Below are 27,237 nucleotides of genomic sequence, written 5' to 3' on the forward strand. Positions count from 1 at the left end.
TAGGAGGATTTTCCATTTAACTGCTGGTCACTTCAGCAATGAGTTCAACTCACCCATGTGTCCATCTTAATAAAATAGAACAGGATGAGTTTCACTCCAGTGCACACGGCTGTAGCCTTTGTTTACCTCCTTCCCTACTTAGGTCTCTTGGGCACCATTCCTACTCACCCTTGGGTCAAATGTGACCTCTTCTATAAACCTGTCTCTAATCCAGCACAGCTCCTGACTGAATTTTTCACTCATCTGTTCTCTTCTCCTTCACAGGCACACAGAACTTTGAATAACTCAACATCACTTTGGGAAGTCATTATTGTCTATGCATCTTCCTCCCTGACTAGACCAGACTCTTCCAAGGAAGAAACCATATTATTATTATTTTTTTAATCTTGGCATTCTTTTCTTAATTACACTTTTATTTTGAAATAATTATACATTCATAGTCAGTTGTAAGAAATAATAAAAGGGGGTGCCTGGGTGGCTCAGTCATTAACCATCTGCCTTGGGCTCAGGTCGTGATCCTGGGGTCCTGGGATGGAGCCACACATTTGGCTCCCTGCTCCGCGGGAAGCCTGCTTCTCCCTCTCCCATTCCCCCTGCTTGTGTCCTCTCTCTCTCTCTCTCTCCAATAAATAAATAAAATCTTTAAAAAAAAAATAAAAAGATCCCATGTACCCTTTCCCTGGTTCCCCTCAATAGTAACATCCTGACAAACTCAAGTACAAGAACACAACAGAAAACAGACACTGATACAATCCACTGATCTTACTCAGATTTCTCCAGCTTTACATGTAATCATTGGTGTGTACGTGTGTAGAGTTAAGACCATCTCTTAACTATTTCAACTTTAACAATGATTTATTTAGCTCCCACTGTGTGCCAGACGGTTGAATTCTGGAAACACAAGGTTATGACAGGGTCCCTGCCTTAATGGAGGTCATCATCTCATTGGCTTTGGAAATCGATGTTTTTTTAAAAGTAATGTCGCAAAGGCAGGGTGTTCGCAGGAACCTAGCAGAATCTAGTCTACTTTTTTGGCGTAAGAGAGTGAGGGAATAGAAAGAGACGTCAGGAGAGGCCTTGATCAGATCCTACCACTAGCAAGCAGTAAATGTGTTAAATTAAGGTCGAACCCAACGTTGTCTTCATGAAATCCTTTGCAAATCCTCACATCCTGAATGTGGTGGTACACAGTGCACATGTCCTTGCCACGTATGCCTTATCCCTATTTGGAATTCTGCCCTCAATCCTCTTCCAACCTTTACTGGCTATAAATTCTGGACACCGGGCACGACTCTTGGGACAAAACCAACCGAGCGTGCCAGAGTAAACACGGCCCTGTGCAGCCTCTAAGCAGCCACCCGCCACGCGCACAGCACGCCCTAGCCCACGCCCTGCTGGGCCAGCGCTTGCGCACTCTGGCGGCGGATGTACTGCGGCCTCCCGCCCCGGCGGAGCTGGGGAGCGAGGGGAGGGGCCGGAAGCAACTCTACGCTTCCCGGTTGCTAAGAGACGGGACTTCCACAAGCCAGACGGAGGTTCTCCCGCTTCTTTTCCTCCCTCCTTTTTTTTTTTTTTTTTTGCTTCAGCGTCACCGAATCCGGCCACCATGTCGGACCCAGAAGCTGAGAGCTTGCGAAGCACCTTTCCCTCTTATATGGCGGAGGGCGAGCGGCTGTATCTGTGCGGAGAGTTCTCTAAAGCCGCCCAGAGCTTCAGCAACGTGAGTCGCGAGTCGGGCTCTGAACCTACCAATTACCCATCACCACTTCTGATTCCTGGTAACACTGAGGTCCCCATGGTGCCCGGAGGACCCTGTTGTTTCTCTTACGCATTTGTTCCTGACTGACGCTTTACTATCAACCACTGTCACTGCCTCACCATTTTCTACCATTTCCCACTTGCCTTCTGCCTGCGAATAACCGTTCTCTGCATTAAGAGTGGCTTCTACTTTTTTACTGGACGGTTGTGTGACTGGCCTCTTCCCACAGAGCAGCCGCAATTTCCCATCCTTGGCTGGGGAATGGGCTTGGAGGCTGCGTGGACAAGCAGTGAAATCTCAAGCACACAGCTGCTCACGGCAGATGGCCAGTACATAACATTATTATATATAATCTTAGTACCAATTGCTCAAGCCCACCCTGTGGGGATTGGGTGCTGTTTTAGGATATTAGGCACTAATATCCAAGTGCAGGACAGCCCTGTGAGGGAGGTTCTGTTGTTGTTACTCCATTTTATAGATGTGGAAAGTGATATAGAACTTGAGTACATGGCCAAGATCACTGAACGGGCAAGAGAAAGTTTTCAAACCCAGGCACTCAGATTCCAGTGCTGAGGTGCTAACCATCATACATACTCCCTCACAAGTGAGCTATTAGATGTTTTGTTTTGTTTTGTTTTTTTTAGATTTTATTTATTTATTTTAGAGAAAGAGAGAGAGTGTGTGCACTGGGGCTGGGGTGTAGAGGACGGGCAGAGGGAGAGAGAGTCCCAAGCAGACTCCATCCTGAGCGGGGAGTCCCACTCAGGGCTGGGTCTCAAGACCCTGAGATCACAACCTGAGCTGAAATCAAGAGTCAGGTCGCTCAACAACTGTGCCACCCAGGCGCCCCAAACTATTAGCTGTCCTTACCACAATGTCTTTTACAACGTAAAGCCTACTTCTTAATCAAGAGAGAGTGGTAGGATAGCCTTCTAACCATTCCCAGGACTCCGCTAAAGTCAAGTTTTTCCACTGCTACCCAAAGTCTTGTGTCCCTTTCAATCACCAATCACACCCTAAAACTAGATTGGTTGGCCCGATGGATCAACAGCTGAGTTCAGGAGCCCTGCCCTGCCCCCACCCATTCTCCTCCTTCAGGCAGAGAGAAAAGAACACCCGGAGGGAAGATAGCTTTGGTGAGAGAAGGAGCCTTTTTCCACAAAAGCCTGTAGCTACTTCCTGTTCCTGGAAAAGTAGAAAGGTCTTAGAAAGGTGTGGGTACAGTATGATGCCTCAGGAATGACCGTACATCACAGCTCCATTGATGATTTTCTTTTCTTTTCTTTTTTAGAATTTTTATTTATTTACTTATTTGACAGAGAGAGAGAAAGAGAGAGAGCACAAGCAGGGGGAGCAGGAAAGATAGAAGCAGGCTCCCCACGGAGCAGGGAGCCAGAGAGGACCTTGGGATCATGATCCCAGCCAAAGGCAGCCGCTTAACCAACTGAGCCACCCAGGCATCCCTTTTCTTTTCTTTTTTTTTTTTTTTAAGATTTATTTATTTACTTATTTTGAGAGGGAGAGTGTGTGTGCACTCATGTGGAGGGAGTGTCGGAGCAGGAGAAGGAGAGAAGCAGACGCCCCACTAATCACAGAGCCCTACCTGGGGCTTGATCTCTCAACCCTGAGATCATAACCTTAGCCAAAATCAAGAGGCACTCGCCCAACTGACTGAGCCACCCCGATGCCCCTCCAGGGATGATTTCAAACAGAAGAGAGGACACAGGGACCAGGAGAGTGTTCCATTCCCTCTTTACTACCCAAATCGCAGTTTCAGTTTTGCTAGCATTTTCATCTTGATCTCCTGAAATATGATTCATTCACAACAAGAGAGAGTTAGAGGAATGGATGACTCAAGTTGCAGATGCCCTAAAACCATTTCATTAGCCTTCAGAATGCTTAGCCTCTGAAATGTTTTTTTTTTTAGATTTTATTTATTTATTTGACATACAGAGATCACAAGTAGGCAGAGAGGCAGGCAGAGAGAGAGGAAGGGCAGCAGGCTCCCCGCTGAGCAGAGAGCCCGATGCGGGGCTCCATCTCAGGATCATGACCGGAGCCAAAGGCAGAGGCTTTAACCCACTGAAGTGTATTTTGAGTGTTGTGCAGCCATTTAGGGTTTGTGGTTGAATTGGATATGCGCTAAAAATCCTAAGCTTCTGTTGCCTGAGCAGACTGGAGGAATCCCCGACATTTGGGAAATTCAGTATATCCACCGAGTGGCACATTGGCACATCTCCACCAGGGGCTTTCACAGTAGCCAGTGATTTGACCTTGTTCGAGATGAACTGCATGCAGACAATCAGTGGACTGAGCGAAGATCAGTGTCATGCTGCTTTTGGTTTGGAAAGTTCCAGAGACCTGTTTGCTGGCCTGAGGAATCCCCCTGAAATGCTGGCAGGGGGGTGGGATGCTCTTTCCCGTCAAGCTTCTACCTTGTGCTACCTGATGCCTGTCAACCTGGGTGGTTCCTTTCTTAGGCTCTTCACCTTCAGAATGGAGATAAGAATGGCCTGGTTGCCCGATCCAAGTGCTTTCTGAAGATGGGAGAGCTGGAGAAGTCCCTGAAGGATGCTGAGGCTTCACTCCAGGGTGACCCGACCTTCTGTAAGGTGACTCAAACTGGCTTTCACCACTGCCCTTGCCTGTGGCAGCCCCTGATGAGAAGAAGTTGAAGAACCAGCCAGACTGCCTAGGGTTTGATGCCTTTTTCTCTCCCTAGGTCACTTACCTAGCTATACCTGCCCCTGTATCCCAACCTTGGTCCTCAATCCAGGACCCTCTGCCCCACCACATTAAGTACTATAAGGCCTTGTCTGCCACCTCAATTTGATTTCCTCTCATTTCAGGGAATTTTACAAAAGGCTGAGACCCTGTATACCATGGGAGACTTTGAGTTTGCCTTGGTGTTCTATCATCGAGGCTACAAGCTGCGGCCTGACCGAGAATTCAAAGTTGGAATTCAGAAAGCCCAGGAAGCCATCAACAACTCAGTGGGAAGTGAGTGACCATGGGACCTATGCCCTTATCCAGGGAGGCTCTTGGAATCCTTGGGCTTGGAAGTACAATGAGTGAGCAGCCACCACCAGGCCTGGAGGGAGTCTCATGCTTGGATTTGGTTGCTGCTGATTTTGTTGAAGATTAGGAACTAATCTGTCCACCCAGAGGACCAGCCATTGATCCAGCATGCTCAGCTCTGCAACTTCCGGTTGTCCTCTAAGCCGGATGTGAAATCTGTTCACATTAGGCCTGTCTTTGGCCTGGTTTCATAGGATAGAATGGGGTCCTGAGCCTCGCCTTCCCTGGTTCCTGGCTTCTTCTCTTACCACGAACGAACACACCAAGGACTGGCCTTACCCATTGGCTTAGTGGTGAGGGGGAGGAGGGAGGAGAGCAAGAGTTTGCCACTGTGGGTGGCAGAGTGTGGAAATTGCTGGGGATGGAGAGCTCCCTTAGTGCTCCGGGACTGCCTTTGTTTGGAAATCTGGCTGCCATGGCCTACCTAGCTCTTCGAAAGTGTTATTTCAAACATCCTGTATCATCAACCTGCTGGGCTGCCTCAGAGCCAGCTTTGCCACAACCGCTACCACTTCCTGCCAAAGGCAGCCACTTCTACATAAAAATATGTGATAGGTCATGCTTGAGGGCCTGGCACACCTGAGCCCAGCCTCTTTCCTTGCAGGTCCTTCTTCAATTAAGCTAAAGAACAAAGGGGATTTATCCTTTTTAAGCAAGCAAGCTGAGGTAAGGGCTTTGGTTCTGATGTCATATCCCTCCCAAGGAAGTGCCCACGTGTGCCGGAGGTCTCAGTGGCCCTCTAACCTGGGGTCAGTCAGCTCCATCATGGGCAGCTGTGGGATTCTGCCCCAGCTCCAGGGGGGTCTTGGGAATCTAGCTGTTCCCAGACCAGACCACTCCATGGTTCTTGACCCACAGAGAGGTCCTGGAGGAGATGTCTGGGATCACAGAGTCTGGGACCATGTCCAGGTACTCGGTGCTCCTTGTTGAGGCTCTACTGGGTATTGCTCCATTTTTCCAGAGTATGAAAGCCCAGCAGAAGCCTCATCCCGTGAGACAACTCATACATCACCCCGAGAGAGAGTCCAAGCGGAAGGGCTCACTCAAGAGTGAGAAAATTGTCCGCCAGCTCCTGGGCGAGCTCTACGTGGACAAGGAGTATCTGGAGAAGCTCCTACTGGATGAAGGTTTCAGATACTTTGTTTGCAACAGGGAACTTGGGGCAAAGGAAATCCTGGGCAGGTGCTTAATACATGAGCTGAGAGAGAGCCTGTCATGTAACAATAGTCTATGGACAGAATTTCCTAGTATTCTTGTTTATAGGTGAGGAAACTCAGGTGCGGAAAGATTAAGTAACTCACCGAAAGTTACATATTGATAAACAGTGACATGGCTCTTAGGTTTGAATCTAGAATGCCCAATTTCAGAACCAGTGCCCTTAGCACTATGGTCCCCCTGGGAGGGAACCCTAGAGATTGGGGTTCCTTTGTCACCTGGGTCCCTGAAGGGGTATCCCCTGAGCCTTCAATTTGTAGAAAGGTCAAAGGAATCCAGCTCGGATGTGCTGGGAAGGGGATCCTATGATACTAGTACTAGAATGTTCTGAAATCTCATCTGGTCTACTCCCTCCTTTTATAGATAAGGAAAGAGAGACCCTGAATGGGGAGCAACTTGTCCAAGATGACAAGCAAGTTCATGGTGAAGTCGACCCCAGAGGCTGGCCTCCTAACCTCCAGTCTAACACTCTTTCCACTATACCGTGCTGGCAGTGACAGGAAGTAGGGCAGAGCCTTGAAATGAAATGGGAGTATTGCCATTAGCTCATAAACCTGAGCAGGGGTCATCCTTGAGTCAAATGCCTTTTCTCCAGAACTGCCTTCCTGAGGCTATCCGCGGGGTTCCCCACAGGTCTGTGTCTCAGGAGCCCGAAGCACTTCTCGATCGGGGGTCTGAACACTTTCCTCTGGAGGAGCTTCTATGGAGAAAGGGGGGGGGGCCTGATTACCCCAAAAGGCCTTGCCATTTTGCTACCAGCTCTAACCTCTGGTCAGGCAGGCGGGCACACCCTCCAGCTCCCTGCCAGCCCTGACCCACTTGGCAGCCGGGCAGTCCCTTGGCACTGGCAACCGGGGCCAGGTTGTGCATTCGTACTCAGTCTCCTCAGAGGACACAACCTGAAATAAGGGGGCCCGAGGGCTGTGGTCCTTTCAGACAGCTATCTGCCAGCTGCCCCTTCCACTAGCTCCTTGTATCTTGCCATGAGAGGCCCGTGTGCAAAGTTCTACACCATGGGAATGCCAGAAAGAGGGGATCTGGCCTCACCTAAGTCCACGTAGAGCCACTCTGCTACCTACGTGCTCTTGCTTTCCCCAGCTCCCAGCAGTACTCCGCCCCCTGGGGACCCCACAATAGGAATCCCCAGGCAAGAGGAGGCGGCTCCCTCAGACTCTGGTTCTAGTCACTTCCTCCTCACACCATTCTTCCCAGACCTGATCAAGGGCACCATCAAGCATGGCCTGACCGTGGAGGACCTCATCATGACAGGCATCAACTACCTGGATAGCCGCAGTAACTTCTGGAGGCAGCAGAAGCCCATCTACGCCAGGGAGCGGGACCGGAAGCTGATGCAAGAGAAGTGGCTGCGGGACCGCAAACGCCGTCCCTCGCAGACAGCGCATTACATCCTCAAGAGCCTCGAGGACATAGACATGTGTGGGTGCTGTTCTCAGAAGGGCGAGGCCTTTGCCCGGTGGTGGGAGAGCAACACAGGGGCCCGAGGTTCCGTTGGCCTGTGGATCGGATCTGGGGGGAGGCAGGTCTTCCTGTCAGCCTGCGGAGACTACAGCCACCTCCATGTCCCCCGTTTCCCTTCCCAGTGCTGACCAGCGGCAGTGCTGACGGGAGCCTTCAGAAAGCGGAAAAGGTGCTGAAGAAAGTGCTGGAATGGAACAAAGAGGAGGTGCCCAACAAGGACGAGCTGGTTGGAAACTTGTACAGCTGCATAGGGAATGCCCAAATCGAGCTGGGGCAGATGGTTGCAGCCCTGCAGAGCCACAGAAAGGATTTGGAGATCGCCAAGGAATAGTGAGTGCCCGGGGAAGGCCGAGCGGCGGGGCCCTACAGATGAGGAGGGCAGAGGTTGCACACGAGCCTTTTGCCGGGGCTGCTGGAGGGTGAGCTCCCAGGACTGAGGTGAAGAGGCAGACCTAGACTGTCAGCTTTTTTTTCCCCCCCAAGATTTTATTTATTTATTTGGCAGAGAGACAGAGGTCACAAGTAGGCAGAGAGGCAGGCAGAGAGAGGGGGGGAAGCAGGCTCCCTGCCGAGCAGAGAGCCTGATGCGGGGCTCCATCCCAGCACCCTGAGATCATGACCTGAGCCGAAGGCAGAGGCTTAACCCACTGAACCACCCAGGCGCCCAAGTTTTTTTGCCACAAGGAGGAAGGCAGTGGCTCAGAACGCCAAAAAGCTCCCAGAGGTTTGGTTCTGAGGGGACAGGTCCATTCTTAAATCATCTCAACAAGCACACATCAATCCCAGAGCTGCCAGCTGCTGCCAGCCTTGGGAATGCCACAGGGACCAGGTAAAGGGGTCCTCTCTCTGCAGATGTAAAACAGAAAGTGACATAGCTAAAGATGGCAGTCGTGGGAAGTGTCACGGAGGACATGGAGAGGACGCAGGGCTAGGAAAAGTGCATTCCAGGAGGATTTCACTGGGCACTGGGGAGCACACTCAGTCTGTGGGAGGGCTCTGAAGCAGGCACGGGGAAGCTCAAAGCCAGAAAGCACAGAGTAGTGCCAGGGGAAGAGCGGCCAAGGGGAAGCCAGACCAGATGGCAGGGGGCAGATCCAGCAGGGCCTCAGACACTATGGTGCTAGCCGAGAGCCTGGGATCTGGAGTCAGAGTGAGCCGGGCTTCAGGATTGTACCCTGCAGCCATGGGACCTTGGGCAAGGCACTTCACCTCTCCCAGCCAGGTCTCTGCTGTCCAGTGGGCATAACAGTCCTGAGACTGAGGACTAACTTCCTGAGAGGACGGGAGAGGACAGGCAGAAGTCCGGTAAAGATCTCAGGACGGTGCCAGGTGTCCATAACCATACTAACACCAACCATCAGCTCTTCCCCAGACTTGAGGGTACCTCTCAAAGGGGCCATCACTTGCTGGGCATCCTGGTTCTAACCTTTGGAGCCCTCCACGACTTTCTCCTGCTCAGTCTCCAGTTGCCCCATAGTCTGAGCCTTTCCCTACCTCCCATCATCCGATTTCCACTCATAGGGCAGGTCTCTGCTCTCCCTGCCTCCAGCTGTTCCCACGCACCACCTCCAGAGACCCGCCTTTCATCCAGCAGTTCTTCCCCTGCTAACACACAGGCCCTGGCCCCTCGTTGCCTGCAGGTTAAAACCACATGCCTTCACCTGGCACTCAAGGCCCTATCTGAACCCGCTTCCACACAGCCCTCCCACGTCACTCCTCCATTTGGGTCAAACCACATTTCTTTTTCTTAAAAGATTTACTTATTTACTTACTTAATTAGAGAGAGAGTGAGCATGAGTTCGGGGGAGGAGCAGAAGGGAAGGGAGAGGGAGGGGGAAAGAGTCTCAAGCAAACTTCATGCTGAGTGTAGAGCCCGATGTGGGGCTCAATCTCATGACCCTAAGATCATGGCCTGAGCTGAAATCAAGAGTCAGATGCTTAATAGACTGAGCCACCCAGGCACCTTCAAACTGTATTTCTTTTTTTTTTTTTTTAATTTTATTTGGCAGAGATCACAAGTAGGCAGAAATCACAAGTAGGCAGAGAGGCAGGCAGAGAGAGAGGGGGAAGCAGGCTGCCCGCCGAGCAGAGAGACTGATGCGGGGCTCGATCCCAGGACCCAGGGATCATGACCTGAGCCGAAGGCAGAGGTTCTAACCCACTGAGCCACCCAGGGACCCCTCAAACTGTATTTCTTAACCACCCCACCCTCTCCTTACTCACCTGAGCCCCATGTGCTATTCATTCCCAGTTCATTTCTCACTGGCCTTTGCCATGCTGAGAAGTATCTGGTATTGGCCATTCCAGAAGCAGAAAACAAGCAATAGCTTTGGAGACAAAGCTGACTTTTGATTCCTGGCTTTGGTACTCGGAAGCTGTGTGGATTTGATTAAGTTGCTTGTCTTCTCGGTTTGCTCGTCTCTAATGAAGGTATATTAATACTGACTCATAGAGAGTATGAGGATTAAATAAAATATGTATGCATAGTACCGTGGGTCCAACCATCTCCCGTGGCCTTTACACTCACTTATAATCTTAACTTCTCAGCAAACCTCCCTCCTGAGCCCCAGGTCTGCATATCCAACTGATTCCAAGACATTTCCACCTTGGATGTCCCAAAGGAACCCCGCATTTAACATGTCCAAAGTGGAATCCCTTATCTTCCTCCCAAACCTCTTGCTCCAAGGTTCCCTCTCTGTGAGGATGGCACTGTTATTGGTCACTCAGTCCCCAGGAAGGAGCCCGGGCAGCTTCCCAGACCCTTCCCTCCGTGCTCGCGCCCAGCCAGCCTCCATGTTGTCTGGGCCTCCTCCTTCCTGTCTCCGTGGTGCTTTGAAGCTCAGTCCAGACTGTTCTCACTTCTTGCCCAATTTCTCTGACCTGGGTTTCCTGCAGCCCAGCTGGCTCTTCTGTACAGAACCAGTCCAGTGGTAGGACTGGGATAAAGTTCCAGCTCCCAATTCTGCTCAGTTCAGGCTGCTCTTCCTGATCTGCCTTCTCCTGGCCCCAATGGACCCAATTCTGTCCAGGCCCCTGGGCCTCCTGAGCAACACCCCCTGCCCAACACCTTTTGGCTCTGCTCCTACAGCCCCTAAGCAGGACACCCTTCTCTTTCTTCATCAACTCCCCCCTTCCCGTCCTTCACAATTGTAAATGTATCTCCCTTCAGGAAAATTCCAAGTGTCCCCCACATGGTTTAGAAATCTCCCCCGCCCTTGGTGCTCCCTCTCTACACTCCATGTGGATCATGGCTCCCCTGTTAGACTATGGATTTTGGAAGGGACTAGCTTACATCTCTTTCTCTTCCCAGCACCTTCTGCGCAGTAGGTGATTGATGCCTGCTACGCAGCTAAATAAACAAAGCTGTTCCTCAGACAACATTAGTCCCTTTTTACCCCCCACAAGGCCTCTGGTCTTGTTTGTTCAGGCTCTCCCTCATTCTAATCAGCCATGCCCCCTATTAGCTCCCCACCTCCGAAGCCTCCTGGCCCTCAAGGCACAGATCAAACCCCAGCTTGTCTCAGCAGCATCTCCTGTGGCCCCAGCCCTCATTTCTCCCTCCAGATACTCTAGGTGATTTGATTGCATGCTTTCTCGTTGCTATTGTTATTTCTTCTCATGCAATAGGAATAAATTAACATATTACAACTTATTCATTCATTCATCACGCTGTACCCGAGTCCCCATTCTAGAAGTGGGGGGCCTCCATCAGAGCAGCTGTAGGAGCACCAGGTGCACAGAATGGCCGTAGGTTCCAGGGAGAGAAGCAGGTGGGAGCAGGTGCTAGGAGCTCGGGGTTCCAGACAGGACAGGTCAGCCAAGGGGACGATAGGGAGGAGAAGGGCACCCTAGGCAGAAAGAAGCGGCAGGGATGAAAGATGCAGGGCACAGGGTTAAGACCTGTGGGGAGTAGCAGTCTGGGTCCCATGCTGGGAAGGACTGAGGACAGAGGAGGAGTGTTCACACAAGTACTAGGGTCAGTGTTGTACTTGGTCTAGAAATCCGGGGTACTGCGATGCAAGCAGAACTTGGATGTCTTCCTCATCCCCACCTCCCACCACCACATGCCGCTCATTTACCTGCAGCCATGTTGACATGCGTCCTTCTGGCCCCTTTTCAATGTATTTATCTACATATTTATGCACCTATGTACATACCTAGGATTCTTTTTTTTTTTTTTAAGATTTTATTTATTTGACAGACAGAAATCACAAGTAGGCAGAGAGGCAGGCAGAGAGAGAGGGGAAGCAGGCTCCCCACTGAGCGGAGAGCCCGATGTGGCACTCAATCCCAGGACCTTGGGATCATGACCTGAGCCGAAGGCAGAGGCTTTAGCCCACTGAGCCACTCAGGCGCCCCCATACCGAGGATTCTTAAAAGCAATTTATTTTTTATGATTTTTAAGAAGAATGTGTCTTGGAAAGGGTCTTGTTCTTCAAACGGCTCCAGAGAAAAGGCATTTCAGTGTGCATAGCCATTTCTTTAGCTGCATCACTGTGGGACACTCAGACTGTTCCACTTTTGCCATCAAGCACAGCAACATTTGTGTGCGTGCTTCTGTGGGGAGAGGGATGGCTTGATGAGATGTGCATGTTTTAAAGGCAGATTTGGCCACGGTTGGGGGAGAATGAGTTCAGGGAGCAAAGCAAAGTGTCATGGGGGACATAGGAGCCCACTGGCTGCCAGGGCCTTGAGGGACAAAGAGGAGGGAGAGAGTGGGAGGAGATGGTGGGTATGCACTGGGGGACATTTTTCTGATTTTTTGGGGGAAGAATTTTTTAACAGACCAATATTCATATGGTAGTAATGGTAAAGAACCAATGTAAGGGAAGCAATTATCTCCTTTTTTAAAAAAAGATTTTATTTATTTATTTGACAGAGATCACAAGTAGGCAGAGAGGCAGGCAGAGAGAGAGAAGAGGAAGCAGGCTCCCTGCCGAGCAGAGAGCCCATGCTGGGCTCGATCCCAGGACCCAGGGATCATGACCTGAGCCGAAGGCAGAGGCTAATTATCTCCTTTTTTTAATGAAAATATCTTAATGTCATAGGCATCTGGGTGGCTCAGTTAGTTAAGCATCTGCCTTCTGCTCAGGTCGTGATCTCACAACGAGGAGTAGAGCTCCGTATGGCATGGGGCTCCCTGCTCAGTGGGGAGTCTGCTTTTCCTTCTCCCTCTGCCCCTCCCCCTTCTTGTGCTCTCTCCTCTCTCTCTCTCTCTCTTAAATAAATAAATAAAATCTTTTAAGAAAAAAGAAAATATCTTAATCTCTTTTCTGATGTTATAGAAATACTGTAAACAATTCAAACAATATGGATAAATGAGTAGTTTCCCTCATAATTTCGTTTCCCTTGGATAATCACTGTTAATAGCTAGACTTACATCCTCTCTGCTTTTAAAAATGCCCATTTTGGGGCGCCTGGGTGGCTCAGTGGGTTAAAGCCTCTGCCTTCGGCTCAGGTCATGATCCCAGGGTCTTGGGATGGAGCCCCACATCAGGCTCTCTGCTCAGTGAGGAGCCTGCTTCCCCCATCTCTCTCTGCCTGTCTGTCTGCCTACTTGTGATTTTTTTCTGTCAAATAAATAAATAAAATCTTAAAAAAATAAAAATAGGGGCGCCTGGGTGGCTCAGTGGGTTAAAGCCTCTGTCTTCGGCTCAGGTCATGATCCCAGGGTCCTGGGATTGAGCCCCACATCGGGCTCTCTGCTCCGCGGGGAACCTGCTTCCTCCTCTCTCTCTCTGCCTGCCTCTCTGCCTACTCGTGATCTCTGTCAAGTAAATAAATAAAATCTTTAAAAGTAAATAAATAAATAAAAATAAAAATGCCAATTTCGTTGAGTGCCTGACTGGCTCAGTCAGTGGAGCACATCACTCTTGATCTCGGGATTGGACTTCGAGCCCCACACTGGGGGTAGAGATTGCTTGAAAATAATTTAAAAAAAAAAATGTCCACTTGGGGCACCTGGGTGGCTCAGTGGGTTAAAGCCTCTGCCTTCGGCTCGGGTCATGATCCTGGGGTCCTGGGATTGAGCCCCGCATCGGGCTCTCTGCTCAGCAGGGAGCCTGCTTCCTCCTCTCTCTCTGCCTACCTCTCTGCCTACTTGTGGTCTCTGTCTGTCAAATAAATAAATAAAATATTTTTTTTAAAAAATGTCCACTTTGGAGCACCTGGGTGGCTCAGTGAGTTAAGCCTCTGCCTTCAGCTCAGTTTGTGATCTCGGGGTCCTGGGATCGAGCCCCACATCGGGCTTTCTGCTCAGTGGAGAGCCTACTTCCCCCTCTCTCTCTGTCTGCCTCTCTGCCTATTTGTGATCTCTCTGTCAATTAAAAAAAAATGATAAAATAAATAAATAAAATAAAATGTCCACTTTTTATTCATTCACTTCTTTTTTGGTGAGTTAAAACAAATTCAGTTTTTTAAAAGATTTTATTTATTCACTTGAAAGAGAGAGAGAATGAATGAGCAGGGGAAGAAGGAGAAGGGGAAAGAGAGAGAGGGAGAGACAGAGAATCCTAAGCAGACTCCACACTGAGCACAGAGCTCAAGGCAGGGCTCAGTCTCCCAACCCCGAGATCGGGACCCAGAGATCCTGACCTGAGCTGAAACCAAGAGTCCGACGCTTAACTACCTGTGCCACCCAGACGCCCTACATTCATTCTTTTGTAGTTCTGAAGGTTAGAAGTCTGAAGGCATTCTCCCTGGGCCAGAACCAAGGCGTTGGCAAGGCCGTGCTCCCCTCACAGGCTCCAGGGAGAACCTGTTTCCAGCCTTTTCCACCTTCTAGACTCACACTCGGTTCTCTGTGTACCTCCTGTGTGGCCCCTTCTTCCACTATCAGGCCAGGGACACAGCATCATGCCTCAAGCCTGCATATTTGTTTTTAGCACAGATGGGGCAATAGTCATAGCACACGCTCCTGTAATCGGACTTTTTCCCTGAATGTGTCCGGGACTTTTTATACACAAATGTGTCAGAGCTGGGGCACCAGTTAAGGTTGTTTCTAAGGCTTATTATTATGAACACTGCTGTAACAAGTGTTCTTGTCACATTATCTTCTCCAGGTAGATTCCTAGAAGGGAAATTGCTGCATCAAAGGGACATGTGTGTAAATTGCCGAGTGACTGATTGTTCTCTGGAAAGGTTCCGGTGGTGTTCATTCCTGCCTCAGGGCATGAGAGGACTTGTGTGCCCCAGCCCTGACTCCTGGGCATCATCCCTCCAACTGGACTGGACTCCGAGTTCCTGAGGCCAGGGCCCCTGTCTGCTTTTCTTCAGTTACCACAGTGCCTAGAATGGCCAGTTTCTTTTTCTTTCTCTCTTTTTCCCTCCCTCCCTTCCTCTCTCTCTCTCTTTTTTTCTCTCTCTCCCTCCCTCCCTTCCTTTTTCCCTTTCTTCCACCCTCCCTCCTCCATCTCTCCCTCTTTTCCTCTCTCTTATTTTCTTAAGTAGGCTCCACACCCAGCATGGAGCCCAACATGGGGCTTGAACTCATGACCCTGAGATCACGACAGGAGCTGAGGGGCACCTGGCTGGCTCAGTTGGTTAAGCATCTGACTCTTGGTTTCAGCTCAGGTCATGATCTCATGGGTTATGGGATCAAGCCCCATTTCTGTTTCTTTGCTCAGTGGGGACTCTACTTGAAATATTCTCTGCCTCTTCCCCTCCCACCTAAGTAAATAAATAAATCTTTTTTGAAAATGTATTTATTTGAGAGAGAGCAAGCACGCACAAGCGGGGTGGGGGAGAGAGGCAGAGGGAGAGGGGGAAGAGGACTCCCCACTGAACAGGGAGCCCAACAACCCTAGGACTCCATCCCAGGACCCTGGGATCATGACCTGAGCTGAAGACAGATGCTTAACAGACTGAGCCACCTAAGGTGCCCCTAGGATGGCCAATTTCTTTCTTTCTTTTTTTTTTTTATTTGACAGAGAGAGAGAGAGAGAGATCACAAGTAGGCAGAGAGGCAGGCAGAGAGAGAGGAGGAAGCAGGCTGCCCGCCGAGCAGAGAGCCCGATGCGGGGCTCGATCCCAGGACCCTGAGATCATGACCTGAGCCGAAGGCAGCGGCTTAATCCACTGAGTTATTTCTAATGAAGAACATATCCTGCTTCTTCACCACAGTGACCTTCCTGATGCTAAGTCGAGAGCCCTTGACAACATTGGCAGGGTTTTTGCCAGAGTTGGGAAATTCCAGCAAGCCATTGACACGTGAGTGACCCCGGCTGCCCCTTCCCCACCTGATGGCCAGGACTTCCCAGCCTCCCACCAGACTCCCAGCCTGGGGCTCACATGCCAGGCAAACAGAAGACCCAAGTTTGGCTCCTGGCTCTGCTGAGTGACCATGGGCAAATCCCTTTGTCAACTCTGAGGCTCATCAGTTAAGGTGATTGACTTGAATCAGCATCTGCTCACAATTTCCCAGTCAGAGGAATCACTTGGGGCACAGGGTGTGTGAGTTACGGGGATCTCTGCACTAAAATTCTGATCCTGCAGGTCTGGGTTGGAGCCCAGGAACCTGGTTTTTGTTTTGTTTTTTGCTTTGTTTAAGAGTTTATATATGTATTTGAGAGAGAGAGAGAAAAAACTGGAGCATGAGTGGGAGGGGGCAGAGGGAGCGGGTGAAGCAGGCTCTCCGCTGAGCAGGGAACCCAACAACACTAGGACTCCATCCCAGGACCCTGGGATCCTGACTTGAGCTGAAGACAGATGCTTAACCAACTGACCCAGCCAAGAGCCTTCAGGGATCTATTTTTCACAAGCACTACCAGATGTTCCTTACCTGGAGTAAGTTCAGGAGCTGATCGATCAGCCGGCCTCAGGGACCTCTTCTGAGGCTCTTCTGTGAGTCTGTGGGGTCGTGGGGTCACTAGGAAGGGAGGCTGAGCTCTCCAGAGCTGGACTGAGTTAGAATTACCACCGAGACCCTTCTGATCCACATCACTTGGTTTCCTGAATGGCCCCTGGTGTCTATGTGCTAAAAGACAGAGGAGTCTGAGAGTTCATTCACCTGTTTGTATCTTTCTATAAGAAAATGTTTTGCAGGGGTGCCTGGGTGGCTCAGGTCATAGTCCCGGGTCTTGGGATTGAACCTCGAGTTGGGCTTCCTGCTCAGCAGGGAGTCTGCTTCTCCCTCTGCCCATCTCTGGGCTCATGCTGTCTCTCCTTCTCTCAAATAAAAAAATAAATAAAATCTCTTTTAAAAACGAAAATTTTATAGTAAATTTGTGCTTGTTGTTAAAATATTGATTTGGAGGGGCGCCTGGGTGGCTCAGTTGGTTAAGTGACTACCTTTGGCTCAGGTCATGATCCTGGAGTCCCAGGGTTGAGTCCCACATCGGGCTCCCTGCTCGGCAGGGAGTCTGCTTCTCCCACTGACCTCTCTCCTCTCATGCTCTCTCTCCAATAAATAAATAAAATCTTTAGGGGCACCTGGGTGGCTCAGTGGGTTAAAGCCTCTGCCTTCGGCTCGGGTCATGATCCTGGGGTCCTGGGATTGAGCCCCGCATCGGGCTCTCTGCTCAGCAGGGAGCCTGCTTCCTCCTCTCTCTCTGCCTGCCTCTCTGCCTACGTGTGATCTCTGTCTGTGAAATAAATAAATAAAATCTTTTAAAAAAATTTATTGATTTGGAAAAAAGAAAAAAGCAGCAGAAAAATTGTCTCACCACCCAGAGACAATGACTAGGTCTAATCCTCATCTAACTTTATTGGTATCTCATTTGTTGGGTTTTTTTTTCATTCTCATCTTTTTTTTTTTTTTTAAGATTTTTATTTATTTATTTATTTATTTGACTGGTGTAAATAAATAAAGAACTGGGAATGAACTGGTAGCTGGAGAACGAATTCTGCTCGCCTCCTGTGGCCAAGTCATGGGTTTGAGTGGAAAGAAGTGACCCTGGTTCTTCATATTCCCAGGTGGGAGGAGAAGATCCCTCTGGCAAAAACCACCCTGGAGAAGACCTGGCTGTTCCACGAGATCGGCCGCTGCTACTTGGAGCTGGACCAGGCCTGGCAGGCCCAGCATTATGGCGAGAAGTCCCAGCAGTGTGCTGAGGAAGAAGGAGACATTGAGTGGCAGCTGAATGCCAGTGTTCTGGTGGCACAGGCACAAGGTATGGGCGTGGAGAGAGGACTCTCCGCGCTACCTTTCCCAGGCCTCCGGCCGAGGGGACAGGCCAGGGCTGGGGACCCTTATCATCCCAGTGTGTCCCTGGCCAGATGAATGTGGCCCCTGAGAGTGGGGGATAGAGCCCTTCATTTTGACCGGTGTGCAGTAAGTGCTTCCTGTAAGTGTGAGAGCCGGGAGCACCCGGAAGCTGCCCCGAGGATCTTAGCTGCAAATCAGCCCAGCATCGCATCATCATCAAAACAGGGCCACTTTCTCTGGCCTTGAAACCCTTCTCGTGTGCATTCTTGCACTTAATCACTGTGTGAGCCAGTGACGAAGGTAGTATTGTCCTCCTTTCGCAGATGGGGAAATGGAGGCACTGCGTGGTTTAGCTGCTGCCCAGGTCACATGAGGGATGTTTTCAGAGTGATGCAGATGTTCTTTTTTTTTTTTTTAAGATTTTATTTATTGGGGCGCCTGGGTGGCTCCATTGTTAAGCTTCTGCCTTCAGCTCAGGTCATGATCTCAGGGTCCTGGGATCAAGCCCCACATCGGGCTTCCTGCTCGGCGGGAAGCCTGCTTCTCCCTCTCCCACTCCCCCTGCTTGCGTTCCCTCTCTCGCTGTGTCTCTCTCTGTCAAATAAGTAAAAATAAAAATCTTTAATAAAGAAAAAGATTTTACTTATTTATTTGACAGAGAGAGAGAGAGCATGTCAGGTGCTTGATGGAAAAGTCCTAAAACTGGGTTGTGGGGATCCTTGTACAACTCCATCAAGTTACTAAAAGTCATTGAACTATATACTCACAAATGGGGCATTTTATAATATCTAAGTTACTCCTCAGTAAAGTTGTTAAGATAACCCAGCAAGGGGCAGGGGCGAGCAAGAACAGATGAGACAGGGTTGGTGGTATTTTGAATTGCTGAAGCCGGGTGATGAGTCATAGGGCCTCACTATATGTCATCTATGTTTGTGTATATTTGAAATATTTCATAAATCAAAGTTAGAAAGGAAATGGCCGGAGGTCACAGGTTAGTAGGCAACGAGGCTGGGACTAGAGCCCAAGCCCCTGCTGGGGGGGTGCAGTGGACCCCCAGTGGGGGAGGTGGTGTGGCAGGGGCTGTGGTCAAGGGCATCATCATTCATTATTCTTTTTTTTTTTAAAGATTTTATTTATTTATTTGACAGAGAGTGAGATCACAAGTAGGCAGAGAGGCAGGCAGAGAGAGAGGAGGAAGCAGGCTCCCTGCTGAGCAGAGAGCCCAATGCAGGGCTCGATTCCAGAACCCTGAGATCATGACCTGAGCCAAAGGCAGAGGCTTAACCCACTGAGCCACCCAGGCGCCCCATCATTCATTATTCTTACGACAAATACTTTCTTGGCACCTTTGAGGCACCAAGCAGGGCACACAGTAGGGATAACCTTTGATGACCATGTCCTGCCTTCATGTCTGAGGAAGTCACTTTGAAGCAGAAACTTTAAGGATGAGAAGGCACCAACATTTCTAAAAGCCGAGGACAGCACTTTCCAGCCACAGGAACACCATGTAGAAGGTGGCAAGAGTTTGCGGGATTTAAGAAGATGAGGGAAACCAGGGTCAGCCCTGAGGGCCAGGAGGTCTGGATGGGGAGGATGACGAGGGGCCAGATCCGCAGGGCCTCATGGGCCTCATTACAAATCAGAGATTCTTCCCTAAAAGCACAGTTAGACAGGACCACTGGAAGCTTGAAACTGGGGGAAGGCGTGAGTATTAGAGCTTTTCCTAGAACCCTTTTCTGTTCTCAGGAGGGCATAGTATAAGCTGAAGGGGAAATGCGATGTATCCCTCAGGGTCAGTGTTGTCCTTAGTCTTTTCTTTTTTTTTTTTTTTAAGATTTATTTACTGGGCATCTGGGTGGTGCAGTCAGTTAGGCCTCCGACTCTTGGTTTCAGTTCAGGTGCTGACCTCAGGGGTGTGAGATGGAGCCCCAAGTGGGCTCCGCGCTCATCAGGAAATCTGCTTAAGTTTCTCTCTCCCTCTCCTCCCCTAACCCCTGCTGTGTAATCTCTATCTAAAATAAATAAATAAATCTTTTAAAAGAGAGATATTTATTTATTTATTTTAGAGGGGGTGGGGAGAAACTTTAGCAGATTCCATGCTGGGGGCAGAGCCAGGAACAGGCACCAATCCCAAGGCCCTGAGGTCAGGACCTGAGCTGAAACCACAAGTCTGACGCTTAAGCTTTGTTTTTTGTTTTTTTTTAAGATTTTATTTATTTGTTTGGCACAGAGAGATCACAAGTAGGCAGAGAGGCAGGCGGGGGGAGGGTGGGGAAGCAGGCTCCCTGCTGAGAAGAGGACCCCCCCCAGATGCGAGGCTCTATCCCAAGATCCCAAGACCATGACCTGGGCTGAAGGCAGAGGCTTAACCCACTGAGCCACCCAGGCACCCAAGCTTGATGGACCACACCACCCAGGCGCTCCTCCTCAGTTTCCTCTTGAGGACTTGCTTGGCCCCAAAGGCCCCTGGAGAGCCAGGCAGTCGCTGTTGCTTTCAGTTTCCCCACTCTGGGATGGAAAAACCAAATGCAGCTGCTTGGAAACCCTGGGTTCTAGAGGCCGCCCAGTCTCGCCACGGAGCATCAGGCCTGGGGCCTCCTGTCAGACACCGTGGGCAGTCAGTCACACCACCTCCATGAGGTCCCAGCTGCAGCACTCACCAGCTAGGGGAGGGAGCTGGGACAGCTGCTGCTTCCCCTGGGGTTCAGATTGCACCAGTGTGGGGGCTGAACTCCAGCTGCTGGCCAGTGAGTCAGAGCCAGCCCATTTCGATCTGATCTCGGTTTGTCTTCACAACAGGTGAGGTCAATTTGAATGAACATTTTTAAAATACCAGTTTCCAGGGGCGCCTGGGTGGCTCGGTTGGTTAGGCGTCTGACTCTTTTTCTTAGCTCAGGCTTGCTCTCAGGGTCGTGAGTTCAAGCCCTGGTACTGGGCTCCACATGCGGGGAGCCTACTTTAAAAAATGTGTGTGTATGTGTTTATATATTTCTATATTTTTATATTTCTTTTTTTTTTAAAGATTTTATTTATTTGAGAGAGATCACAAATAGGCAGAGAGGCAGGCAGAGAGAGAGAGGAAGGGAAGCAGGCTCCCCGCTGAGCAGAGAGCCTGATGTGGGGCTCGATCCCAGGACCCTGAGATCATGACCTGAGCTGAAGGCAGAGGCTTTAACCCACTGAGCCACCCTGGCGCCCCTATATTTTTATATTTCTATATTTTATATGTGTGTGTGTGTGTGTGTGTGTGTGTGTGTGTGTGATTTATTTATATACATGGGTTTCTATTCCTGGAACAATCCTATGTTGGGGCAAGATGGAAAGATGGGATTGTCCCCCCGCCCTGGTGACACATGGTGTGTGCACAGGCCCTGGCCCAGACCCTTCTTTCCTCTCTGACCTCTCTGAGAGGGCTGCTAGCCAAGACTCAGGTTCTGGTAGCCGTTGGTGAGCTGGCCCAGGAATGTGGTGGAAAGGGTGGAGGTGGGCAACTCCGTAATGCTGCCTGAGGCCTGGGGCTTCTCACTGACCCTGGGAGGGGCTGGGCGGTCACACTGTCCAGAACACAGTGTCACAGTCTCCCTGTGCTTGCCTCCTCTCTGCTCTCTAGTCAAGCTGAGAGACTTCGAGTCGGCCGTGAGCAACTTCGAGAAAGCCCTGGAGAGAGCGAAGCTGGTCCACAACAACGAGGCGCAGCAGGCCATCATCAGCGTGAGCTGCCCACCCTGCTGGGCCCTGGCTTCGGGGAGGGCGTGGGGGGTCCTCAGCCCCTGGGTCAGCCAGACACGGGGATTTATTACCCACCAGCTGCAGGGGGAGTGCCTTTCAAATGCTTGCTGATGCTCTCAGTCTACACAACAGCCCAATATACCTATTTTTATTTGAAATAAACAATAGAAATGGAAGTTTCAGAAAACATATTTACCTTAACTATGTATGCTGGTATTTCCTGTTATATTCTCCCATCGTTTCCATTTTCTTTTCTTTTGTTTTTTATATTATTTTATTTTATTTTTTTAAGAGATTTTATTTATTTATTTGACATACAGAGATCACTGGTAGGCAGAGAGAGAGGGAGGAAGCAGGCTCTCTGCTTTAACCCACTGAGCCACCCAGGTGCCCTTTTCTTTTGTTTAATGCTGGCTGAACCCTCAACTGATTTTAGGGCTTGCCTTTTGGAAAATGCTGCCTCATCCTGGAGACAACAGGAAATACAGCGTGACCGCCTCCCTCACAGGCCCAGGGAGGAGGCCCCATGCTGCTCAGCAAGGCAGCCTGCCACATACCGCTATTTAGATGCCAATGAATTAAGAGTAAATAAAATTTAGGGGCGCCTGCATGGCTCAGTGGGTTAAAGCCTCTGCCTTCAGCTCAGGTCTTGATCCCAGGGTCCTGGGATCGAGCCCCACATCGGGCTCTCTGCTCCGCGGGAAGCCTGCTTTCTCCTCTCTCTCTGCCTGCTTGTGATCTCTGTCTGTCAAATAAATAAAATCTTTACAAAAAAAAAAGAGTAAATAAAATTTAAAGTTCATTTTCTCAGTCACACAGCCACATTTCAAGGGCTCTATGCCGCCTTTGGCTGGTGGGTTCCCAAGAGTGTAGATCTAGAGGATTCTTTTTTTTTTTTTAGATTTTATTTATTTAACAGAGTGAGAGAGAGAGAGAGAGATCACAAGTACGGAGAGAGGCAGACAGAGAGAGAGGGGGCAGCAGGCTCCCCACCGAGCAGAGGGCTGGATGCGGGGCTCGATCACAGGACCCTGAGCAAAGGCAGAGGCTTACCCACTGAGCCACCCAGGCGCCCCGAATACTTAGGGTGGCAGGCATCTCTATTGCATAGTGCTGGCATAGACCGTAAGCGTTGGGAGGCAGAGACTGGAGAGAAGCCAGAGGAAGCCTGCAGGTGCGTCAGACTGGCCACCACTGCCAGAGCCGCTCCAGGCAGCTGTGCATCCTCAGGAGGGTCAGCACACTGACCTCAAAGATGCAGAGTTTGCATGAGTCCCCTGGCCTCCCCACCTCCCACTGCACCCTCTCAGCTGCCCCATGTTGAAATGCCAGAGCTTCCCACCAGCACATGGCTGGAGCCCAGTAAGCAACTACTGGCATGAATGAAGCAGGGCCCTTGTCCTAGGCGAGCTTGCCCCTGTGATTAAGAGAGGCCAGGCATGAGGGGCGCCTGCGTAGCTCAGTGGGTTAAGTCTCTGCTTTTGGCTCGGGTCATGGTCTCAGGGTCCTGGGATCGAGCCCCGCATCGGGCTCTCTGCTTAGCAGGGGACCTGCTTCCTCCTCTCTCTCTGCCTGCCTCTCTGCCTACTTGTGATCTCTCTTTCTGTGTCTAATAAATAAATAAAAATCTTTAAAAGAGAGGCCAGGCATAATAATGAGGGGGCACCATGAGGGGCATGGTCTTGGGGACCAGACTGAAGGTTCAGCGGGAACTCAGGAAAAGGAGCAGGGACCCTGGGAAGTGACAGGAGAATTCTCCAGTTGGGCCTCCTGCTGTGCTTTGAAGGACCAGGACAGCTGGGTTTGGCCAGGCTGAGAAGGGGCAAGATCACTGAAGGCACCAGAGGCCACAGGCACTGAGGGGTCTGTGGGAGGCAGAAAAGAGCCCCTGGGCCTGGATGCGAGGGCCGGCTCACGATGGCAGAAGGGGTAGGCCCAAAGGACCCCAGATAGTCAGCGGCCCTGCCGGGACGTGGAGGGCTGGGAATGGCAGAGGCATGGCCTGACCTACTCAGAGCTTTAGGATGTGAGCTCATGGTTTGTGGAGGACCCTGGTGAAGGTCCCTCTCCTGTCGTGGTGGGGAAATCAGTCCTGAGACATTCCACCTCGTGGCAGTCTGTGCCCCCCTTTCACCCTTCCCAGGGCAGCTTAGGCCTTCCACGCTGCTGTCTTCTTCCTTCTATGTGTGTGTGTGGGGGGGGGCGGTGTCAGCTCCCCAGTGTGCCTCTCGCCCTCTGGAGGAAGAGTGCTCCTTCCCTGAACCATGGGGCTGCCCCTCAATTCCCACGTACCATCTCTCCCCGCTAATGCCCTTCTGCAGGATCGCCCTGCAAGCAGAGAGCAACAGCTCCACAGTCCAACCCAGTAAATCTCTGCTGACCACCGGCTGGCTCTGAGCTGCCCAGCCCAAAGGTGACAGCTGTGGTCCTGGGCCACAGGAAGCTTGCTCTCAGCGGGAAGGTTAAAACAAAAACCCCTTGTTCCTGACCAGGGCGACAGGAACGAGGGGATCCAGGGTGTGAGCGCCTGAGTAGGCGAGACAGGGCTGGGCTGTCCCATCAAGGCAGGGCATCTGGGGTTGCCCTGAAGGCTGGGCAGGGTTTTGAAAATGAGAGGCAGAGAGAAAAGACCCCATGGCCTTGGTGACCCCTTGTGAGACCAGGTCCCTGTCACCTGACCCTCCTGTACTGGCAGCTCCGGGCAGGAAGATGCACTCGTGGCCAGATCACCAGTCCCCCTGGTCTCTCCATGGATGGTTCCCAACTGCTTCTCACAGCTCTGCCTGGAACAACAGGTGCAGCCTGAGCCCCAGGACACCAGGGAAACTGCGGATGCCCCAGGATGACCCCAGTCCCACCCGGCAGTGTGTTTCCAAGTCCCCTCCGTGGCTTGCTGCCTTGCCTAGAGGCTTCACTGTTTCCACACTGGCTGGAGCCGAAAGAAGCTTCTGGTAAAGAGGTCGAAATGAGCAGATGAGAGGCAACTCTGAAATATATACCGAAGCCCAAGGGAGTTGAAGTTCAAGTTACCTGCGGTTGTGTTTATCTCCTGCCACCAAGTGTGGCTAATTCCAGCTCCATAAATCTAAACCCCGGGCCCGGAGTTTTCGTGGGAGCCCAGAGAAAATGGAGGGTAGTGAGGCTGGTGCAGAGCCCTGGCTTCTGGGGTTGGGGCTCAGGTGAAGAAAGGGAAGGTGTGGTTGCCAACAGGGGTTAAGAGGGGTCACCAGCTCCTCTCCATCCACAGGCCTTGGACGATGCCAACAAGGGCATCATCGAAGAGCTGAAGAAAACAGACTACAGGGAGACACTGAGAGAAAGGAGAGAGAGAGGTGAGCGCCCGGAGGGAGCGCCAGGGTCCCCTTCCGCGCTCCCCAGCAGCTCTTCTAGTCCTGGGATTGGGTTCCTTGGTGCGGGAGAAGGAGGTCCGGCCCTTGCCCACTGCTCTGAGTTCCCACTCCTGTATTTCTCCAATTAACTCATCAGATATTAGTTAAGCACTCATCATGCACTGGGAAGGTGTGGGATTTGGGGGAGACAGAGGTTCGGCTTCTGTCCTGGAGGAGCCCATAGCCCTGGGCAAAGCCAGGAGATTTGAGTTGTCAGCAAAGGGGCTCCTGCATGTGAGCGGGGAGCAGCAGGAGTGAAGACACGGGGTTGGGGGGCGGAGGGAGAAAGACGGTTGTACACAGCTTCTGCCTGCCCCGCTGTGGTGTATCAGTCCCTCAGTGTGGCAGTGACCCCTCCGGGCACCAAGGCTGAATTCGTCTCTGACCCAGGCCCAGGGGGAGTTGGGGTGTGAGGTTTCTGGGCACCCCAGCAGCCGGATGACAGCCTTTTATTATCCAGAGCCCACCATGTGGTGGCTGGATCGCCTCAGGGAAGGCATCTGCCTCTGCTTCACTGGCCCTCAGAGCTGCTTCCGGGAGCCACAGGGGCCATAGGTGTGAAGAGATACAGCAAGGAAAGGGCAGAAGCTCCAGTGGCCTCCCTCCCTTCCCTTGGTCGCCTGGGCAGCCTGTGTGCCAGGGAGGGCCCTGCGGCCCTTGGCAGTTGCCAGGCACTTCCCTCCCGGAACGGTAGGCGGCAGCATTGTCTAGGTCTTCACGTGGTGGTCTCTTTCCTGCCGAACCTAGGGCCCCTGCAGGCATCTTAGAGACCAGGAGCTTCCAGGAAGAGAGTATGGGGGAGACTCAGGAGGGCATTGTGACTTTTCTCTGTAGCTCATAAAAACAGGGAGCTAGGATCCTTTTGATCATAAAAATAATTCTCCAGCTGAACTTCCTGCTAACAGTCTGCTCATACTTTGATAGGGAGCCTCCCAATAAATGACGAATGTGCTTCCCAGGGACAAAGAGTAATGCAGAATGAGGAGGCTGGAGAAAAGAACCCCTCTGTCATTTCCCAGCACCTGTGTTACTTGTCGTAGGGAAAGAGAATGTGCTCTGAGAGCAGACTGTCCTGGGTTTGAATTCTGACAGTGTGACCACTGGCTGTGATTTCTCTGTCAGCAGTCTCAGGTCCTTTGATGACAAATTCAGATCACTGACACGATGCTGTTAATTCCATGACAACCGCAGGACATTGCCTCTGCAGCCCGCTCGATGCCTGGATCAGGGCTGGTGCTCAGGAAACAGGGACGGGCTGTCTCTCAGAAGCACAGGCCCCAGGGAGTTGAGATGGCCCCAGGCCCAGAGATGGACAAACTTTTACTTTTCTTCCTTCCTTTCTCTTGTTTTTCAGAAGAGGCAGCTGAACTGGAATCTTTGAGAGAGGCAGCTTTGGGGAAAGAGAAAGAGAGCATGAGAAGAGGGAGAGACGAGTTCGAGAAGGTGATGAAGCAGTGGGAGCGAGAGCCAGCTGACAGTGAGAAAGAGACAGAAGATGAGTTGTCTCAGGAAATTCTGAGGGTCGCAGCAAGTGGACAAGAAGAAAACAGGCAGAGAGAAGTAGAGGAAGCCAGTTCCTTCAGGAGAATAGGGCTGGGAGCCGCAGGGCGAGACTCGGGAGATGTTGCCAAGAGCACGTCCAGAGACCTGGGTGCAGGAAGCGAGGGAGAGGAGGACAGGAAACCGATAGAAGTGGGCAGAATGGAATCAAGAGAAATTTACAGGAGGCCTCCAGAGCTGGACCAGAAACCCTCAGGAGAATTAAACAGAAGGGAATCAGAAGGACTGGAGAGTCAAGTTTCAGAAGACAGCAGAAGAGAGTCGGAAGAAATAGGGCAAACAGAACTGGGAGAAACAGTAGAAGTGACAAAGGCAGAAAATGGTGAAGACATGGAAGAACATGAAAAAGACGAATGAAGCAGCAGGCATCAGGACCAGGGACCTTGGGGATCTTATTCAACTGGACTTGGATTTTCAAGCTGAGATTTGTCTCTCTCATAGAGGAGAACATGTGAACTGGGCTCCGCAGGTCACCTCTGCCTCTCTCTGCTACTGTTTTCCCTTTCAATAGATATCTTTCACTCTTAAAAACCCTGAGTCTGTCTTTTTGCCTCCCTGCTCCCCCACAAGAGCCTTAGAGAATGAGGACCCCCGCTCGGGGTACCACTCTCCAAGCAAAAGCGTTTCAGGATGGTGAAGAAACAGGTGAGCTCCAAGGGACCAAGCTAGCTTAAAGAGGGGAAGAAAAAGAAAGTCCTGGGAGGAGAGGTACATTTGTGCAGACACTGGCCATGGGTTCATCTTGCTGAGTGACTGCTGTGGTCAGGGCACTGTGGGAGGCTTGATGGAAGAAGTGATGGTGGGACACGCTGAAGCCTGGCAGGCACAAAGAAGTGAATGCTGGCATTGAAATGGGCATTATGCTGGAGGAGCCCAGAGGAAGA

At 51.0% G+C, this 27,237-nt stretch overlaps 1 protein-coding gene across 2 annotated transcripts; it reads left to right on the forward strand.

The window, feature by feature from the left end:
* Positions 1 to 1,516: 1,516 nt before the first annotated feature.
* Positions 1,517 to 26,848, forward strand: ODAD4 (outer dynein arm docking complex subunit 4). 2 transcript variants are annotated; one of them, XM_045986676.1, is made up of 12 exons: positions 1,517 to 1,720; positions 4,240 to 4,371; positions 4,609 to 4,759; positions 5,442 to 5,503; positions 5,799 to 5,964; positions 7,265 to 7,489; positions 7,654 to 7,861; positions 15,653 to 15,739; positions 17,444 to 17,640; positions 21,286 to 21,386; positions 24,652 to 24,736; positions 26,148 to 26,848. In XM_045986676.1, exons 1-12 carry the CDS (start codon positions 1,607 to 1,609, stop codon positions 26,708 to 26,710), a joined length of 2,091 nt encoding a protein of 696 aa, XP_045842632.1. In that variant the 5' UTR covers positions 1,517 to 1,606; the 3' UTR covers positions 26,711 to 26,848. The 2 variants fall into 2 exon arrangements, with proteins under 2 accessions (XP_045842632.1, XP_045842633.1); XM_045986677.1 differs by lacking the exons at positions 5,442 to 5,503; positions 5,799 to 5,964.
* The last annotated feature ends 389 nt before the right edge of the window (positions 26,849 to 27,237 follow it).

This window comes from Meles meles, chromosome 18 (assembly GCF_922984935.1).
Source record: "Meles meles chromosome 18, mMelMel3.1 paternal haplotype, whole genome shotgun sequence".
In the NCBI taxonomy this organism is placed as follows: domain Eukaryota; kingdom Metazoa; phylum Chordata; class Mammalia; order Carnivora; family Mustelidae; genus Meles; species Meles meles.